The 21,678-nt window shown below is 40.2% G+C and overlaps 1 protein-coding gene across 2 annotated transcripts in view; it reads right to left on the bottom strand.

The window, feature by feature from the left end:
• The window catches only part of vcp (valosin containing protein), a 52,488-nt gene that overhangs the window by 22,466 nt on the left and 8,344 nt on the right, over nt 1-21,678 (bottom strand). For both annotated transcript variants that reach the window (XM_078550386.1, XM_078550395.1), the window contains exons 2-8: nt 19,851-19,962; nt 15,020-15,192; nt 10,965-11,107; nt 10,653-10,783; nt 9,877-10,008; nt 5,991-6,093; nt 3,079-3,212 (exon numbers count right to left, since the gene is read on the bottom strand). In XM_078550386.1, the coding sequence (XP_078406512.1) occupies nt 3,079-3,212; nt 5,991-6,093; nt 9,877-10,008; nt 10,653-10,783; nt 10,965-11,107; nt 15,020-15,192; nt 19,851-19,962 (928 nt within the window). The remainder of the gene's footprint in view (nt 1-3,078; nt 3,213-5,990; nt 6,094-9,876; nt 10,009-10,652; nt 10,784-10,964; nt 11,108-15,019; nt 15,193-19,850; nt 19,963-21,678) is intronic.

Here is a 21,678-nt window from a genome sequence, read left to right as displayed (position 1 = left end):
GTGAAGAGTTCCTGAGGGCAAGTGTGTAGTGGCTCAATAAGCAACCACCAATGGTACAGCAGAAGTAGCAAGCAGTGGGAGGAATCTAATGCTGAGAGTACACACTGGGACTGTAAGGAATAGATCACAAAAGTTATGAAGAGACACAAGATGATCATCCAGGCAACTGCAATTATGTCAGGAAGGGAAACTGAGCTTGAGAAGGATAGGGAGTGAGCTAAAAAAAAATTTGTTCACGTAGCACTGCTTCAAAGCGGTGCTATGTAGACTCCCCTGGGGCAGGCAGTGCTGCCTGTCCAATGTGGCTAAAGTAGTTTCAATCAGACAAATCAGGCAAAAAAAAAACTGAATAATTAAGATTTCAAATCCATATTACAACTGAGTTTTCCTCCTCATCACACTCATTTCCTGTTCTCACTATTTAATAAGCTTTTTGTAATGATTAAGCTTGCAGATGATACTATCAACCAGGGGTCAATTTTTGTGAGGAAGAAAATTGTAGATTGTAGGAAGATACCAATGAACTGGTCAGGTGGGCAAAAAACTAACAAATGGAATTCAATCCAGAGACATGAGAGGTAATGCATTTGGGGATGTACAACAAGGCAAAGGGATACACAATAAATGGCAGAATACCAAGGTGTATAAATGAACAAAAGGATCTTGCTGTGCATGTTTGTAGATCCCTGAAGATAGGACAGATAGATAAAGTGTTTAAAAAAGCACCTGGGATATATTCTATGCCTCAGCTAATAAAGGTAAGTATGAGCTAGGTGGTTATATTGGAACAGTAAAAGAAAAAAAACACTAGTTCGGCTACAGCTGGAGTACTGCATACAGTTCTGGTCAGATTACAGGAAGGATATAATCAGACTAGAGAGTTAAGAGATTTACAAGGATGGTGCAAGGACTGGAGAACTTTGGCTATGAGAAAAGATTGTGTAGGCTGGGGTTATTTTCTTTGGAACAAAGGAAGCTGAGGGGAGGTTTAACTGAGATGTATAAAATTACGAGGGGCCAAAATGGAGTGGATAGGAAGGGCATATTTCCCTTAGCAGAGAGGTTAATAACCAAGGGGCGGATTTAATGTAAGAAGCAGAAGGATTAGAAGGAAATCTATAACTTTTTTCACACAGTGGTGGGTCTGGAACTTAATGCCTGAAATTCTGGTAGAGGCAGAAAACCTCAGAGCATTTTCAAAACTACTTGGAGTACACTTGAAGTGCCGTAACCTGCAAGGCTACGATCAAGAGCTGGAAAATGGAATCAGATTGGATAGATTATTTCTCGACTGGCACGCGCACGATGAATCAAATGGCCTCCATCTTTACTGTAAGTTGTCTATGTTCTTATTTAGTAATATCTATAGGTAAAGTAATATCTACAGGTAAAGCCTGCTATATTTAATATTTTCTATTTACTCCTCCATTGTGGAATGATCTTGAAAACTGCAAGTCCATTATTTTCTCTCATTCCCATCTATGCATGGAAGCCCTCCCCATTCCCAAATTGCACATTTCTTTAAATTTATTTTTAACCTATCCATTTACTTGGTTCTCTTTCCATTAACAGTTTTTTCTGTTGATTAGCTACACATTATCTCTCTCAAATCTTGTCCTGGACTTCCTGATCTTGCTTTGCTTCTACAATGTTATTGCCTCAGATTTTCACCCCTCGTTTTCTGCATCCTCTGAACACCCCGTCAAATTCAACCTTCCCCTGCCTACCTCTTATGGCATCCGGCCATTCCACCAACAGGCCACAGTCTCTCATGGGCCAGTCCAGTTTGCCTACGCTCCACACTACTGCTTTCACCGCTTTGGTTTTATCTACAGGTCTGTGCCCCAATCTCCATAAATCTTCTCCAATCATATCACCTGCGCACACTCTCCCTTCTCCTTCACTCAAAATGACTGCCTTCCCATTCCAATACAACTAATCCTTTGCTCAATCATTAGGGTCCATATCTCCAGCAGAGGAAACTATTTGTAACTGAAGCAAATAATGCAGGCTGTGGGACATCATTTAAGACCACAAAGTTCCCAACTCTCCAGTTTCAGTGACCATTTCAAAGAGACAACAGTCCATGGCAGACTATTAAAGGGAGCTAGTTTCAGAAAAAACAGCATTGAGTATAACTCTACTACCAGAAAACTACGTGATAAACTACGGCAGTGACCACCAGCTTGGGAGATGTTGGTACTATTCTATTTAATACCAGTTGACAACTGTTTCAACGATGGAAATATTAAAAATGCACATTAAACAAATTGTGCAAAGGCTCCTGTTTCTAACAAAATGAGAGTTAAGAATGTTAAATTCTATCATACAGTCTCAGCCTTAACTTGGCTGTAGCATTCTCATCTGAGTCAGTGCAAATCCCACTCAAAAACTTGAGCACACATTCTAGGCTGGCATTCTAGTGCAGTACTGAATGAGTGATTCACTGCCAATGAGATTATTTTCAAGGTGACATGTTAACTCTGGTCCCATCAGCATCCTCAGGTGGACATGAAGGATCTCATGGTACTAATCGAAGAGCAGGAGCGCTCTCCTAGTGTCCTAACCAATATTTATCCCTCAACTAACATCAGTAAGAGAGATTTTCTCACCAGAACTGGATACCTGATTTTTTTTTAGCCAGACTACCAGGAAACAACAATTAGCCAGGAAACAACAATATCCCACTGGAGGCATTTTAATTAGAAACATGTTTAACAAACTTCCTTGAGATTAAAGACAAGGGTGCCAAGGGAAATGTAATAAATGCCATACACTTGTATATTTGCAAAGTCGATCTGACAAGGTTCCAACACTGGATAATAGCAGCAAAATTAGTCACAGAAGGAGGGGTATGATAAAGTGCATAAAAGATTCCTTCTACAGGAAATTTGAAATATTGCCTTCATTATCTTCTTCAGTTTTAAATTTGCAGATGAAACTCAAATTGAAGGCAATGATAAAATGTACAGTCATTGATGTAGCTGCTACTCAAAAGTTCAAAATAAGCATTCAGATTGAGGTTTGGGGACGCAACTACTTAATTATAGTAGCACCTAAATGACATTTAGAACATACCTTCTCTCTCTTTGGAGCAATGGCATCCAATTCATCAATAAAAATAATAGCAGGAGCATTTTTCTCAGCCTCTTCAAATGCTTTCCTCAGATTGCTCTCAGATTCTCCTGCAAGCTTGCTCATTATCTCAGGTCCTATAGGGAAACAATTCAGCGAAATTAGACAATATTTAATCCTGCAATATTTAACATTAACTATTAAAGTTTACTTAGCATCTTCTCCTACATAAACAATGAAACAATACAGAGATGGCTAGCTATGGTATTCTTCACCAGTGTCCTATTATTAGAGGCTCTATTTTGTGCTGCTAACACTCGCCTTCTAAAACACCACCCAAGTGTTAATCTTCAAGTGCAAACTTGCGATATCAAATTTCAACAGACTGTCTATTCAAACAAACAAATAAAAGTCAATCAATTTGAACACAATTATTGACTTGTGTACACATTTTAAAAACAGAGATAACTGATTAATGATCATAAGAGGATACAATGGCTGATTATCACTTTCATTCTCCCCACTGCCCTCCCACCACTTTTGAAGCCAATTGTAGACCCAAATCACACATCGTCTTTGTTACAATCAACTAATATCACAAACCAGGGCTTGAGTCAGTAAGAAACCTTCCTTTAGACTCTAAATCATGCATTCACCCATGAAGTTTTAAGGAAATTTCCGGTCACTGTTCATAAAATTAAAACGTTCTTTCCAACCCTTGCTGGCAAGGTGGGGGGTGGTGGTAGGGAGAAATAGGATAGAGCCAAAACAGATTACAACATTTATAAAGACTCGTTTCTAAACAAAATCTTGAAATGAGCGCTACTTATAAAGTCCATCAATAGTGAGCTTTGCAATGTGAAGTACCTATTTCTGTATAAGTGAAACTAAAGAATTTGAGTGATTTCATCCAAACCACTTTGTTAGATTGCTTAATTCTTCCATAATGTTTTATAATCCAGTATCAAAGATTAAACTCTGAAACAGATTAATAACTGACAAGTTAAGCAAACTCCAATTTTCCTGAGAGTGCAGTCTTCATTATTTGAATCAAAACATACTCCCACATACTGAAGGGGGAAGGCACAGTCACCAAAGGACATGGCAACAAGTGATGGCTCCACAGCGAGTTTCTTTTTCCACCCAAAATTTTTCCCAGTCTTTTCTTCTGAAGGTGGCAGCTCAGAACAGCATGCATCAATGCGTCCTGGCAGCCCTCAAACATTTCATCCAAGGTTAACACTTGTTTTTATAGACAGTAAACTCCAGCAAACTACAGGATGAGGGGGCTTCTTAGCAAACCGGATCTCAACTTCACATCCACTTTCCAGCAGGGCTCGCCGCACATCAGTGTAGGAATCGAACTGATCTATCCCTGATGCAGAAGCATTAGAGTTACAGCGCTCAAGTTCCATGCAAGTGTCATAAATTGAAATGTGCTTAAGAATTTGGTCAACTTGGATATTAATTAAAAGGCTCGCCTCCAACACTGACTCCCACAAAGTTCTCCTGGGTCCTACAAATTGTTCAGCTGACTACAAGATTGGTAACTGGGATATAAGTAGGAATGATACTACCTACAATATCTGAATGAACTTGTTCTTAGAGGAAGAACTCTTGATAAAATCCTGCCATCCAAAAGTTGAGGCAGGAACTCTGGTGGCAGCTGTCATGACAGAAAGGAACTGCAGTGAAGACCATACAGATTCCACAATGTGTAATATTATTAGATAACTAATGTCCCATTAATTAGGATACACCATATTTTACTGAGAAGTTGTAATTCAACTAGCTGATTATCTATATTGTCAAATTAAGGGATAATACTGGCACAGTAGTAATGTCACTGGACTAGTAATCCAGAGATCCAGCATAATGCTCTGGGTACATGGGTTCAAATCATACCATAGCATGGTGGAATTCAGATTCAGTTAATAAATCTGGAACATAAAGCTAGTCTCAGTGATAGTGACCATGAAAAATTATTAATGTCCTTTAAGGAAAGAAATCTTATCCGGTCTTCCCTACATGTGACTCTCAACTGGCCCCTGCAACGGCCTAGCAAGCCACTCAGTTCAAGGGCAATGAGGAGTGGGCAATAAATGCTGGCCTTGTCAGTAACACCCACATCCCATGGAAGAATAAAACAAAAAAATAACAGAATAAAAATGGCCATGCCTCCTCCACCTGTGTTATAGCATTATTTAAAATGCAGGAAAATATAAAGGATGTTTTTGACACTGAAACTGGTGTGCTAAGCCACTAAGTTTATGATTTATGTTGTCAATCTCATCATTGCAGGAAAATCTAGGCTATGGTGCCAAATGTCTACGCACTCAACATATTGTCTGAAGAAAAGCAGAATAGACTTTAAAGAAAAAATTGTAACCCACAACTAGCATTTTGATGCAGGCATGAGTGCAGCAATGAGGAACTAAGCAGCAAGCTGCAGCAAAGAAGAGAGTTAGCATACTGCAACATGAGAACAGGAAGGTCACAGACAAAATTAAATCTCAGAAAGCACATTTGTTTCTTTGCGATTTTTCCCTTGGCCATCACTCCTGAAAATGTGCACATAAAACCTCCAGCAATGCTTTAGTTTCAATTGTGTTTTAGATATGACAATCACAGTAACTCATTAAATTTATATTAACTCAACTACGCTTTCTAAGAAAACCTGGTACAAGTTTATGACAGCAAAACACTTGCATTACACAAACCAATATGTTTTATCAAGATTAGGTCAACTGACTCAACTTCACAAGTCTGGCCAGAACTAGAACATTCAAATGAACTATTTATATCACCATCTGGAGTCCAGGAAGCATTTTGAGTCTACTACGGGCAAAACATTTTAGCCTTTCTACACAGATGTACATTAACCATTTTAACCTAAATATAAAACGGTAGCTTACCATTTATAAGGAAGAAAAATGCACCAGTTTCATTTGCAACAGCACGAGCTATCAGGGTCTTGCCAGTACCGGGGGGGCCATACAACAGAATACCTCTTGGAGGCTACATTGGGGAAAAGGACAGAAACTTGAGGAAACTAATGATTCAATTCTATACAAATAAATGAAATGCAAAGTACCCAACCTTTTTAAAAATAATTACTAAAATCCAGGACAGAATAATGCAGATCTCCATTGTAGGGCTATGGGTAAGGCTAGCATTTATTGCCCACCCCTCGCTTCCTCAAAAAGTTGAAATGGGCCTTCTTCTTAATCGTTTCAATCCACATGATGAAAGTGCTTCTAGCATTATGTTAGGTGGGGAGTTTCAGAATTCTGACATGGCGACAATGAAAGCACAATAATGTGTCCAAGATGGGGTGGTGAGAGACTTGGAGAGGAACTTAGAAGTGACGTAACCACCCATTTGTTCTTGTCCTTTTAGGTGGTAGGGTCAGGGTTCAGGAGGTGCTGTTGAAAAAGCCTTGGCAAGTTGCTGCAGTACATCTTATGGATAGTACACACTGCAGTCACAGTGTGCCTGGTGAAGGGTGTAGGTGTTTAAGGTGGCGGAAGAACTGATCAAGTAGACTGCTACATCATAGATGATGTCAAGCTTCTTGAGTATTCTTGCAGCTGCACCCATCCAGGCAAATGGAGAGCATTTCATCAAACTCATGACTTGTGTCTTTTAGGTGGTGGAGGGACTTGTATCCAAATCTAGCAGAGACTGATGGAATCAAGGTTTCATCTATTAGGACAAAGATCCAACAGAATATGGGTTTAAGCCCTCTCAAAATATTGAGAGAAACCAAATTATTCAAAAATATGTTCTTCTACAGTTTGGGTGAACAAACATTTGAGCTAAGGTAAATGAAGCATTTTTTTTGGCCATGACTATTGTGTTAAAAAATATGAAGCAGACACTCTTGATGCATGCCAAATAAAGAGCTCAATATCCCTGAATAATATTCCAACCCAAAATAAGCACAAAACTGAACTCAATAAACAGTGGCTTGGTAATAAAGAACGTGAATATTGCTGAAAAGAGAGACACATGGATGAAGCTTTTTGTCTTGCACTCATCAGGACAAATGCAAGAGCACCAAATTTTAAACAATCACAACAATTTATACTACAGGAGAAAAGGGTGCAGATTGGTTGGCAGGCAGATTTTGCTTGGTTGAGGCCTTGTCCTGGAGAAAACAATGGGGAATTATAGGCTCAAAGCTGCCGGGTAATTCAGAAAAGGCAGAAGATTTGAATCACAGAATCTTTACAGTGCAGGAGGCAGCCATTTGGCCTATCGAGTCTGCACTGGCTCTCCAAAAGAGCATTCTACCTAGGCCCACTCCCCTGCCTTATCCCCATAACCTTGCACATTCTCTCTTTTCAGATAGCCAACCAATTCCTTTTTGAATGCCTCGATTGAACCTGCCTCCTACCACTGTCTCGAAGTTCATTCCCAACTCCAGCCACCCTCTGGATGAAAAAATATTTCCTCACATCACTTTTACTCCTTTTCCAATTTATTTTGAATCTTTGCCCCCTAGTTCTTGATGCTCCCTTGAGTGGGAACAGTTCTCACTATTTATATAGAAACATAGAAGCTAGGAGCAGTAGGCCATTCGGCCCTTCGAGCCTGCTCCGCCATTAAATATGATCATGGCTGATCGTCTATCTCAACGCCATATTCCCGCTTTCTCTCCATACCCCTTGATGCCCCTAACATCCAAAAATTTATCAATTTCTTTCCTGAAAATGCTCAGTGACCCGGCCTCCAAAGCCTTCTGTGGTAGAGAATTTCAAAGATTGACCACCCTTTGAGTGAAGAAATTTTTCCCTATCTCAGCCTAAATGGCCTGCCCCGTATCTTGAGACTGTGGCCCCTGGTTCTAGATTCCCCAACCAGGGGAAACATCCTCCCTGCATCCAGTCTGTATAGTCCTGTTAGAATTTTATATGTTTCAATCAGATCCCCTCTCATTTTTCTAAACTCTAGTGAATACAGACCCAGTCGAACCAATCTCTCCTAATACGACAGTCCTGCTATCCCCGGAATCAGCCTAGTGAACCTTTGCCGCACTCCCTCTGTGGCAAGTATATCCTTTCTTAGGTAAGGAAACCAAAAATGCACGCAATACTACAGGTTTGGTCTCACCAAGGCCCTGTATAACTGCAATATGACATCCTTACTTCTGAACTCAAATCCAACATGAAGGCCAACATACCATTTGCCTTCCTAATTGCTTGCTGCACCTGCCTATTTACTTTCATTGACTGGTGTACAAGGACACCCAGGTCTCTTTGTACATTCAAAATTACCCGGTCCATACCCCTCAGGATCTTGAATACCTCTATCAAGTCTCCTCTCAGCCTTCTTTTCTCCAATCTAACTCATAGCTGAAGTTCTTCATCCCTAGAATCATTCTTGTGATGCTCCTCTGTTCTCTCTCCAATTCCTTTACATCCTTCCTCAAATACAACTCCCAGAACTGGACGTAGTAACTCCAGATGAGGCCTAACTAGTGTTTTATACAAGTTCAACATGACCTTCTTACTCTTGTACTCAATGCCCCTAAGTTATTTTATGCTTTATTAACTGCACTCTCAACATGCCCTGCCAAATTCAATGACTTAAGTAGGACTTACACAGGGGTCCGTCTGTTACTGCACCTCCTTTAAGATTTCTCTCTCTATTTTATACTGTCTCCCCTCTCCAGATTCTTCCTGCCAAAATGAATCACCTCACACTTCTCTGCTTTGAATTTCATCTGCCACTTGTCTGCCCAATCCACTAACATGTCTATGTCCTTTTGAAATTCAAAACTATCCTCATCACAGTTGACATTTCCAATCTTTGTATCATCTGCAAATTTTGAAATCATGCCCCGAACACCTCAGTCTACGTCATTAGTATAATCACAAAGAGCAAGGGTCCCGACACTGACCCCTGGGGAACTCCACTACAAACCTTCCTCCAATCTAAAAAACATCCATTAACCAAAACTCTATTTCCTGTCACTCAGCCAATTTCTTGTCCAAGAGCCTCCTCTCCCTTTTATTCCATGAGCTAGAATTTTGCTCACAAGTCTGTTGTGTGGCACTGTATCAAACGCCTTTTGAAAATCCTCATACACCACATCAACAGCTTTTCCTTTATCAACCTTCTCTGTTACCTCCTCAAAAAACTCTAGCAAGTTAGTTATGAATGTATTCCTTTTGTTTGCAGAGAACAGGCGTATGAATGTTCCTTCTAGCAAGCATAAATGAACCACATGATGATCTTGACGGATTCTCTTAAACTGATCATTAGTGTAGCTACTAGTACACTCAGGATTATTCAGCAAGTGCCACCCGATCACGGAAGCGCATCTAACAGTAGACATTTGGTTTTAGGCTTTGCATGCATGAGCTGGTTGAGTACACTCTGTAACGTGGCTAATTTCTGCTTGCTAGGAGCAACATACAATCACACACAGGGGCCCTGTTCTCTGCAAACAAAAGGAATATGTTCCAGCCTTGCATCCATTACCCAGGAGTTTGGAGCCTATAGTTCCCTGCTGTTTTCTGCATGGCAATGCCTCGGCCAATTCAAGTCAACTTGCCAACGTATCAGCCCCCTGTTCGTCAGTGGTATAAATTGTTGTGATCATTTGAAATTTGGCAATCTTGCATTTGTCCTGATGACTGCAAAATAAAGTTTCGGCATCACGTCTCTCTTTTCAGCAATACTGAATTCAATAAATTAACTAAAATGTAAGCTTTAAAAATGTTATTTTAAAACGAGTTTTCAAACACCCATCAGAAAAGGGAAATTAAAGAGGAAAAATATTAATTCTCTTACCTTGACACCAATAGCTTTGAATAGTGCAGGATGACGGAGAGGCAGCTCCACCATCTCTTTGATCTGAGCAAGCTGCTTTCTGCACCCACCAATATCATCATACCCAACTTCATTCAAAGATTCTTCCTCATCCTTCAAACAAAAAAGAAAACAAATCACATGCCTTCAGGTAGATATAGCCTGAAAAATCCACATCATTGAAGGATACAAAGGAAACATCAACGGTTCTCTCCATGCATAAAAATCATTTTGAATACTTCCATTTGATATTTCTGAGCATCACTACTTCGTTACAATAACTAACAGTTAAGGAACAACATTTTCTTCAAACACTTCTGAACAATTAACAATAAAAAATATGCATTATTACAGAGCAAAACAATGATAAACAACATCCTCTATAGTCTTCCCCCATATACCAAAGTCCAGATAACAAGAAAAACAAATTGTGATATTTCAAGAATGGCCTCATGATTTTCCCATTCCCACCCTCCTTTGGGATCGTCAACTCTTCTTTTTTCCCTCATTGACCAACATAAAACAAAGTCTAAATTAAAATCAACCTAGTCAATGGACTCACATCCATTTGCATCACAGCAAACACTGGCGCTCCAAAATAATATCACACCTGTTTCACTGCAAAAATTTAGACATTAGCCAATTGAAATTTTAGGTTTATCTATAATAACTAAAGTTACTTTATTCTCCTGTAGAAAAACATTTCCCCACCAAAGTACATATCTCTGCAATTGTCAATCCCACATAGTTAATTGTACCTCTCGTTTGATGGGTTCACCCTCACAATGAATGACTGTGTCTGGAGCAACTATACAGTATGGACTTGGATCGGTTTCCACAACTTTAAATTCCACAGCACGCATTCCACCACGGACCAGAAAAATATCACCTTTAAAATAAATTATGAATTAGCTAAACTAGATAGCTGCAAAATATTGCAGTTTTCTTAGTAATTCTCATCTAGCTATCACAAAAGCAAAGGAAGCATTAATATAAAAGGTAAGACAAATTGCTCTGCTGGGAAAATTAAAAGTTCCAAAAACATTTTCAAAGACAAACTCAAAGTTCACCTTTCCTTATTGGCCGATAAGCTTCCAGGAAATAGGGTTTGAGATAGACTTCAAATAAGTTTCCAGTAATGCCTTCAACTGTGTCATCAATGGGAAGCACATGGATTCGCTTCCCATACTTTACATCTGGACATGGCTGAATGCTGAAAACAAAAGTAAACTTAAAAATGACCAAGTCACGTTGAATTGTGCTCCATTATTCATAGAAAACAGCCATAGCCTTACATAGGGTTACATACAATAAAGCAGGTCATTCAGCCCAACCAGTCCATGCCGGTGTTTATGCTCCACTTGAGCCTCCTCCCATATTTCCTCACCTAAATCTAGCACTGTAACCATCTATTCCCTTCTCCCTCAAATGCTTGTCTAGCTTCCCCTTAAACACATTTATACTATTCACTTCAACCACTCCATGTGGTTGTGAATTTCACATTCTTAACCTCTTTGGGTAAAGAAGTATCTTCTGAACTCCTGACTGGATTTCTTGGTGACTATGATATAAATGGCCTCTAATTATGCTCTTCCCCACAAGAGGAAATGTGTTCTCCGTATCCAATATCAAAACCTTACATAATTTCAAACACCTCTATTAGGAATGTCGTCAGACTTCATTTTTCAACCTATCCAACCTTTCCTCATAACTAAAACTCTCTAGCCCAGCCAACATCCTTGTAAATCTCCTCTGTACTCTCAACTAGTGCAATCACATCTTTCTTGGAGTGTGCTGACACGAATTACATGCAGCGCTCCAGTAGTAACCTAACTAGTATTTTAGACTTCCATAACCTCTTAGCTCATATATTCTATGCCTTGCCTAATACTTGCAAGTATCCCATATGCCTTAACCACGTCATCGACCTGTTGAACCACCTTCAAGGATATGTAGACATGCATTCCAAACTCATTCTGTTCTTCTATATTTGGCAATCTACTGCGTATTCCTTTGCCTTGTTAGCCTTCCCCAAATGCATTACCTCAAACTTCTCTGGATTGAGCTCGATTTGCCGCTGTTCCACCCACCTGACTAGTCCACTGATATCTTCCTGCGGTCTACATCTTTCTTCCTTATCATCCGAGTGGTCAATTTTCGTATTGTCTCTAAACTTCTTAATCATACCCTCTACATTCAAGTCCATATCATTGATATTTAGCATAACAAGCCAGAGACCTAGTACCGAGTCCTGGAGAATAGCAGTGGAAACAATCCTCCAGTCACAAAACACCCATTGACCATTACCCTTTACTTCCTACCTCTGGGCAAATTTTGGATCCCACTTGTCACTTTGAAGAAGAGTCATACGGACTCAAAACGTTAACTCTGTCTTTCTCTCCACAGATGCTGTCAGACCTGCTGAGTTTTTCCAGCATTTTTTGTTATTGTTTCAGGTTTCCATCATCCGCAATATTTTGCCTTTATATTAGAGAAGAGAGTGCTGATTGGTTGACAAGTGGACTCTGATTGGTAGAGGTGTTGCCACTGAGAATTCAGTTAGTGGTGACTGACAGTTTACTGCCAAGCATTGTTTGAAATTTAAACCAAGCAGCTTGACTGATTGGCCAAGGCATTTCTCTGAGGAATGAACTAGTGAATGGCTATCACTTGTTTAGCTGAAACAGGCACAATGTGCATACATGTTCTTTCTGTCTGCAAAGAACAGGGTCCTGTGTATTAATATATGTAGCTTCCAGTACCTGCAAATGCACCACACTGCGAGCCCAACTGACAATCTTAAGTTGGTTGTCAGCATAATTTTTAGCACACTGAGGATCACTTAGCAAATGTTGTCCAATCGCGGAATCATGATGTATCTCACAAACTCATGAATGGGTCTAAGGCCGTCACTTTCGTCCCTGAAAAGTGCCCAGTCTACCTCAGATTACACTGGAAGGGCAAGGTATCTCAAAAATTTCAGCAACAGGTGAAGCTAGGTGTTTCACACTAATACTATGCAAGAGCAACACGAGTGGTATTCGCCACTAACATGATGCCGCCATCAAGCCAAAAAAGACGTTCTGCCCATCACATAAATGAGTAATATGATATATGAATTTCAGTGCCAGTGTGATGCTAGGTCATGCATCCCAAAGACTGGCGGATCACATCAAGCAACATGGCCCTTCCGTTGTTTGCAATGGGCAAGGTACGGACTGTACCCAACCAGCCGGTGCTTACAAAACTCAAAACACGGCGTCCAACATTAGATCTAATTCCGTGATTGGGCAACATTTGCTAAATAATCCTTAAGTGTGCTAAAAATTACGCTGACAACCAATTTAAGATTGTCAGTCAGGCTCGCAGCGTGACACATTTGCGTGTACTAGAAGATACACTGGGCATTGGTATTCTTGAGATTGTCCTGATGAGTGCAAGGTGAAAAGCTTTGACAAAATGTATTTTTTCAGCAATACTCAAGTTCTGTGCAACCAACGACTAAAAGTTAACTGTGCTCCAGTCCTCTGTTACAATGCCTGTAGCCGGAGAGGATTGGAAAATGATGGTTAGAGCCTCCATTATTTCTTCTCTTGCTTCCCTCAACAATCTAGGATACACATTAGTCCAGGCCTGGGGCTTTATCCACTTCCAAAGATGTTAAACCCCTTAAAACTTACTCTCTCACTATGTTAATTTTATTTAATATTTCACACTCCTCCTCCCCGATTGCAATGTGTTATGACACAGCAGTTGGTAATGGCTGAGTTATTTAAAATCCCAGAGGGAAACTTTAAACAATTGTCATAACCTTTATTTTCAATTGGTATGTTTGAGATGCAGCTCTGAATTCAGAAATGAAGCCACCAAGCCTCCAGAGGTTTTTTTATATAAATTAAATTAAAAATGTATTAATTTAACAAGAAATTAAACACATACATGTGTCTACAAATTGCTACCATAATAACCAATAAAGAAATCCCCAAATTAATCACTCCCAGGTAAATCTTCCCCAAGGCAACAATAGACAATAGACAACCCATAGACTTAAACAGGCATCAGAAAAAGCACATTTTATCTTACGAATTCAAAATGAGGTTCCTTTCAATTTGGTTCCTTTCCACCGTTGTAGACTTACAGGCAGCTTAGATCTCACATGCCTCTGACTTACACACACACAACTCTTTTCTGTATATCCCTTTGAATGCAAATTCTCATTGTATCACCAAGCCCTTTGAATTCCACCTCTTCTAACAATAAAACCCCTTTCATAGTACCAATTTTATTAGTAATATAAACATATTGCTTAGTGTCTCCTAGCTAGGTGCAAGATTTTATTCCCTTCTTTTGAATGGTTTATTCAAAAAATGCAAATGTACTCTTTACCTCAACTTCCTTAATGTTTAACATCTCAAGACTACTATACATCAAAGCACCCAGACTATCTGGCTTTAATCCAATTAAGCCACACACAGACACATCCACATAAGCCATACAGTAAGTCCGATTTAAAAATAATTTCCAATAACATTATATACATCAATATCTTCATAACAAATGCCTGTATCGGCCCACTCTTATGGAAACAGGGTCAAAGTATTCATTAAGAAACATATCCATGTCCTCCTCCTCACACGTTACTCTCATGGTCTCTAATAGGTCCTAATTTTTCTTTAGTTATCTCCTTTCTCTGTATTTATAAAAAAAACTTCGGGTTTTTGATTTTCTTTGCAATATTTTTTCATACCCTCGCTCTGCTTTCCTAATTTCCTTTTTAATTTCACCCCTACACTTTGTATACTCCTCCAGGTTTTCTGTAGTAATGAACCCTCCGTATGATATAAGCTTGCCTTTTTTCCCCCTTTTCCTCACCTTTAAGCCCCTTGACATATAGGGGGATCTGCATTTTAGTCTAACCATTTTTCTTCAAGGGAACATACTTGCTCTGAACTCTCGCTATCTCTTCCTTGAATGTCTCCCACTGATATGGCACAAAGAGTTAACTTCAAGTAGCTGTCCATTTTAGCTAAATCACATCTCAGCTTAGTAAAATTAGATTTTCCCCAATTGAGAACTTTTATTTCTGGTCTAATGTTGTTCTTTTCCCAAAAAGATAAATGTTTACCTCACAATGTCACCCAGTCTGACTCTCAAGTTGTTGCGCACAACCCTGTTCATGCGAACCTTCTCATCTGAACATGTATCATCTGATAGAACAATACAAACTGTCTCCCGTCTCTTCTTTCCTTTCAGCAATACTGTATCGCCTCTGAAAAGTTGGAGTTCATCCATCTTCGCCTGTTAAATTATAGATTTGCATTCAATAAATGAGAAATAATCACAAAAATGTTAACACCTTTCACAATCTTGAAGCATTACTCAGCATTTGTGATGCTGTTGCAAAGCCAATTGTGCTGGGAGAGCAAAATAGGAAGAAAGGATTTGTAGAGAGTTTTCGAAGAAATCTCCCCAGAAATAATTTCCTTAATCAGTCCCTGGAAAGTTGCTGTACTTAAACTTAGGGAAAATCATCTCCTTAATGTTCATTTATTTAGTGCGTGGATATTTAGTGCGTGGATACCCATAACAAAGGCTGGTACAGGCAATAGTTCTTGATTTTTTTTTTTAAATTTGCCCTATAAACTCTTTGTAATATAGCATATTTAAGCAGCATGTTTCGGTCAAACATGTTTAAATTCAGGATTTTTCTCTAATCCTTTGAGCTGGAATATTCCAGCAGGTGTACTCCATTTTATAGGAAAAACTGCAACTTTTTACAATAAAAATGGGAGTTTCTGCTATTATTTAGAATTACAAAACCAAGATTCCACTTCGAGAAATCTGGCATTCCTCACATGCAAAATGCTGTAAATAATTCCTTAGGCCTCATAACCTACAATACTTCAGCAAAAGTAATCTCTGAAAAAATTGCAGACACTATTTTATCTTGCCTTTAAGGCTTTGTACAAAAAAAAGTCGCAAGTTACATCACTGATTTTATTCCCAGTAACATGTCACTGATATACTAGAATATAGTAGAGGATAGAACATTTTCTTGGCAAGCTACTGGCATCAAAAGAGGCTCTTGGGTTTGATGAAGATGATTGGCCAGCTAAAGCTTGTTGGGAGTGGGGAGGGGCATAGAGGTGGATAAGCAGATTGACCGTGGACAAGACTTTTGTGGGGCCCAGAGAAACACGCCTGCTCCTTCTGGTCCTATAAAACTGACACAAAAAATAAACTTTTGTTTTGGGAGAGGCTTCAAGCACCAAAAACAAAAATAGCTGGAAAACCTCAGCAGGTCTGACAGCATCTGTGGAGAGGAAGACAGAGTAAACGTTTCGAGTCCGTATGACTCTTCATCAGAACTTCTGAAGAAGAGTCATACAGATTCAAAATGTTTACTCTGTCTTCTTCTCCACAGATGCTGTCAGACTTGCTGAGTTTTTCCAGCTATTTTTGTTTTTGTTTCATATTTCCAGTATCTGCAGCATTTTGCTTTTAGTTCTTTAAGGACCGCTGGGTTAGGTCTCAAAACCTGGAGAAAGTGCATACTTACTTGAAAATTGTAATCATCTTCCTGCAGCAAGCATTAGCCTCTCTTTGTTTCACTTAAACAGTCTCTTACCTGTTTTAGGCAAGAGTGCTGGACACCTATTAAAAGGCCTGTCTTAATTAACGGTGCTGGCTGATTAATGGTGCACAAGGTCACCAACAAATTTTCAACTGCTGCGTGCTTTGGGTGAAAGCTGAGCATACTCATTTAAAAGCCTGTTGGAAGTTGTTTCAGGCAGGTAAATGGCTGCATAATGTTGCAAGCAGACTTTCAACTGATCAACCATTTCTCATGTGAGCAATGGGCAGGTGATATTTGAAAATCTTCTGCTATGGACATCCAACTTTGCTATCAAGCATAAGAACTTCTAGAAGTTATACTGTCCTTTGTTTTGACCTTTCCACCAACAGGTACAGCTTCTCCCTATTTACTCTGTCCTCAGTTCTCACGATTTTCTCATATCTTATCAAATCTCCTCTCAACCTTTGCCTCTCCAAGGAGGAGGATAGCCCCAAGCACCCTAATCTATCCAGCAACTGAAGTCCCTCTATCCCTGGAATAAATGGGAACTTTCAATCCTGCATTGGTATGTTCCTAATCTATACCATTTTCTTACCTCTTCAGCTCTTTTGTCCAGCACTGGTTCAAACATGGGCAAAAGAGCTGAACTCCAGAGGTGAGGTGAGGTGAGAGTGACTGCCCTTGACATCAAGGCAGCAGTTGACCGAGTGTGGCATCAAGGGGCACTAACAAAACTGGAGTCAATGGGAATCGGGGGGAAACTCTCCACTGGTTGGAGTCATACTTAGCACAAAGGAAGATGGTTGTGGTTGTTGGAGGCTAATCATCTCAGTTCCAGGACATCACTGCAGGAGTTCCTTAGGGCAGTGTCCTAGGCCAACCATCTTCAGCTGCCTCATCAATGATCTTCTTTCCATCATAACGTCAGAAGTGGAGATGTTTGCACAATGTTCAGCACCATTCGTGACTCCTCAGATACCGAAGCAGTCCATGTGCAAATGCAGCAAGACCTGGACAATATCCAGGCTTGGGCTGACAAGTGGCAAGTAACAATCGTGCCACACAAGCGGCAGGCAATGACTATCTCCAACAAGAGAGAATCTAACCATCTCCCCTTGACAATCAATGGCATTACCATCACTGAATCCTCACTATCAACATCCTGGGAATTACCATTGACCAGAAACTGAACTGGATTAGCCATATGAATACTGTGGCTACAAGAGCAGGTCAGAGGCTAGGAATCCTGCAGCAAGTAACTCACCTCCTGACTCCCCAAAGCCTGTCTGCCATCTACAAGGCACAAGTTAGGAGTGTGATGGAACACACTCTGCTTGCTTGGATGAGTGCAGCTCCTACAACTGTCAAGAAGCTTGACGCCATCCAGGACAAAGCAGCCCGCTTGACTGGCATCCCATCCACAAACATTCACTCCCTCCACCACCAACAAAAAGTAGCAGCAGTGTGTACCATCTTCAGGATTCACTGCAGAAACTCACCAACGTTCCTTAGGCAGCACCTTCCAAACTCACAACCACTACCATCTAGAAAGACATAGGCAGGAGCTGCATGGGAACACCACCACCTGCAAGTTCCCCTCCAAGCCACTCACCGTCCTGACTTGGAAATATATCGCCGTTCCTTCACTGTCACTGGGTCAAAATCCTGGAACTCCCTTCCTAACAGCACTGTGGGTGTACCTACACCACATGGACTGTAGTGGTTCAAGAAGGCAGCTCACCACCACCTTCTCAAGGGTAATTAGAGATGGGCAATAAATGCTGGCCTAGCCAGCAACACCCACATCTCGTAAAAGAAAAAGTTGCAATTTTTTTGATGAAATTTGAACCATTTATGTGGAAGTGTGATAGAACTGTGCATACAGATAAGCCTACCGGACAAATCATGTGACCAGATCATATATCACTATGGCAATCCCTGCAAGGTTAAACTTCACACCTGAGAAATTACTTACAATCTCATTTGTCTTCATTTAAATAAGGCAGTTTCGGTACAATTTCTAAACGGCTTTCCAAAAATTTGGTTGGTGCAAGCATTCTTTCAATAGTAACTTGAAGACAGTGCACATTAACTATTGTAATACTTCATTTCTTGTAGATAGCTAATAGCCCCATCACAAAAAAGTGATGTCATTACAATAACTTTAAAACATTTCTTTGATTATACTTACAAGCATAATTTGGGAGTAGGCGAGGAGAGTCATGCATCATTTGCCAGCATCACTCAAAAGGATAATGACATTTCACATCAGTGTTTTATATGGCAGTTTTTCATTAACCTGCACTTTCAGGCTAACAGTGCCCCTGCAAACCTAGAAAATTTCTACGTATTTGGCAACTAACTTTATAGGATATTTCAGGGGTTAAGATTTTCTATGGTCTAGCAAAATAGATTACAATTCTCATGATGCCACAAAACCTTTTCCTTCCTTCAATAACAAAAGAATTGCTGTTCTAGCTGTATAATGAATTTGTGCATGTTGGTCAAACAACATACAAAAGTGAGCAATATGTGGAAGTTGGAATGCTATTTGTTTGATAGGCCACAAACACAACATTTGGGTGGCGAAGCAAGAGGCAACAGAGCAAGTGGAAAAAGGAAATACAAATAAAACAAAAAAATAAACAAACAGATAAAAGGACCCCAAATAACAGTATATTAATATTTTACAGTTCAAAACTGAAATTCTCAAGTATAGTTGTAGTAATGCCATAATGAAGTAAGCAATGCAAACAATGCTGTCTGGTTAGATACTGTACATCTTTACTGTAAATTTATCTTGGATTACAATATTCATATGAAGTTTGTTCATTTCAAATGAGAACAGAGCACGCTAGCCAACCAAAAATCTAATGATGTTGGGTGCAGAATTAACAAACCAGAACAAGTAGAGAACATGAGTTTCTGATAATCCACAATAAAACCCATTATCAACATGCCAATTTAGAAACATTACTTGATCAACTTCACAGAGGTAAAAATTAGTGGTGGGCTCAAACAAAAATTCTGAAGTATGAAGATAGAGGATAGATCATCTAAAATTTGCAGCTTTTCCAGTAACGAGCACAAACCCTTTTGTGCTCGGTTTCTCCTAATTCACTTAAAGGCTACACCTAAAATTTTCTTGAACTTTAAAATTGCATTTTAACTTTCATGAACTAAGCAATAGCAATGTACACTGCTGACATTTCACATTAATTGCACATAGTTGAAAAGGCACTGCACTAACTGAAATTTTAGCAACCACAAGCATTTTTACACAAGTGAAATGGGGTCCCTCTCTTGGGTTGAGATTGCCATTTGTTGATTAATTTCCCTCCGAGTCTCAATGTTTGTTTGCTACAAGTGCATAGCCTACCTGAGACAGTGAAACCACACTGTTGTCTTCATTAATTGCTTCATCAACAATTAGTCGATTGGGTCTGTGCTTTTGCTTCAGAATAGCAGTTGACAAGTCATCAGATTTGGACCTACAAAACAAATAATTCTATATTACAAATTGTACATGATCAGAAATACTAACAGCCCTACCATTCAATGCCACATTAGCAATTTAGAAGGACATTTTGGTGGGTATGTGAAAATTTCACAGCAAGTCCATTACTACTAAGGGGAGGCGATGGCATAGTGTTATTGTGGCTAGACTAGTAATCCAGAGACCCAGAGTAATGCTCTGTGGGTCCGGGTTCAAATCCCGCCACGGCAGATGGTGAAATTTGAATTCAATAAGAATTGAATTTAATCTTATTCATTAAGAATCTGGAATTAAAAGTCTAATGGTGACCATGGAACCATTATCGATTGTTGTAAAAACCCATCTGGTTCAAGAATGTCCTTTAGGGAAGGAAATCTGTCGTCCTTACCTCTTCTGGCCTACATGCGACTCCAAACCCACAGCTATGTGGTTGACTCTTAAATGCCCTCTGAAATGGCCTAGCAAACCACTCAGTTGTAGCAAATCGCTACAAAGTTACAAAAAAGGAATGAAACCGGACAGACCACCCGAGGCACCGGAAACGACAACGGCAAACACAGCCATGTCAACCCTGCAAAGTCCTCCTTATTAACATCTGGGGCTAGTGCCAAAATTGGGAGAGCTCTCTCACAGACTAGTCAAGTAACAGCCTGACATTGTCATCCTCACGGAACCCTACCTTACAGATAATGCTCCAGACACCACCATCACCATCCCTGGGTATGTCCTGTCTCACCCGGTAGGAAAACCAGAGGCGGCGGCACAGTGGTATTCAGTCAGAAGGGAGTTGCCCTGGGGGTCCTCAACATCGACTCCATGAAGTCTCATGGTATCAGTTCAAACGTGGGCAAGGAAATGACCTGCTGATTACCACGTACTGCCCTCCCTCAGCTGTTAAACACCACTTGGAGGAAGCACTGAGAGTGGCAAGGGTGCAGAATATACTCTAGGTGGGGAACTTCAATGTACATCACCAAGAGGTAGCACCACTACTGACCGAGTTGGCCGAGTCCTAAAGGGCATAGGGGCTAGGCTGGGACTGCAGCAGGTGGTGAGGGAACCAACAAGGGGGAAAAACATACTTGACCTCATCCTCACCAACCTGCCTGCCGCAGATGCATCTGTCCATGACAGTATTGGTAAGAGTCACAACCGCACAGTTGTGGAGACCAAGTCCCGCCTTCACATTCATTGTGTTGTGTGGCACTATCATCGTGCTAAATGGGATAGATTTCGAACAGATCTAGCAACTCAAGACTGGGCATCCATGAGGTGTTGTGGGTCAATAACAGCAGCAGAATTATACTCGAACACAATATATAACCTCATACCCCTGACACTACCGTTACCATCAAGCTAGCGGATCAACCCTGGTTCAATGAAGAGTGCAGGAGGGCATGCCAGGAACAGCACCAGGCATACCTAAAAATGAGGTGTTAGCCTGGTGAAGCTATAACACAGGACTACTTGCATGCCAAACAGCATAAGCAGCAATTAACAGACAGAGCTAAGCGATCCCACAAGCAATGGATTAGATCTAAGCTCTGCAGTTCTGCCACATCCAGTTGTGAATGGTGGTGGACAATTAACAACTCATTGGAGGAGGAGGCTCGACAAATAACCCCATCCTCAATGATGGAGGAGCCCAGCACATCAGTGCAAAAGATGAGGCTGAAGCATTTGCTACAATATTCAGCCAGAAGTGCCAAGT

Source organism: Cetorhinus maximus, chromosome 1 (genome assembly GCF_964194155.1).
Source record: "Cetorhinus maximus chromosome 1, sCetMax3.hap1.1, whole genome shotgun sequence".
NCBI lineage: Eukaryota > Metazoa > Chordata > Chondrichthyes > Lamniformes > Cetorhinidae > Cetorhinus > Cetorhinus maximus.
Note: the sequence above shows the minus strand (reverse complement) of the source record. Positions and strands in the feature narration are given on the sequence as shown.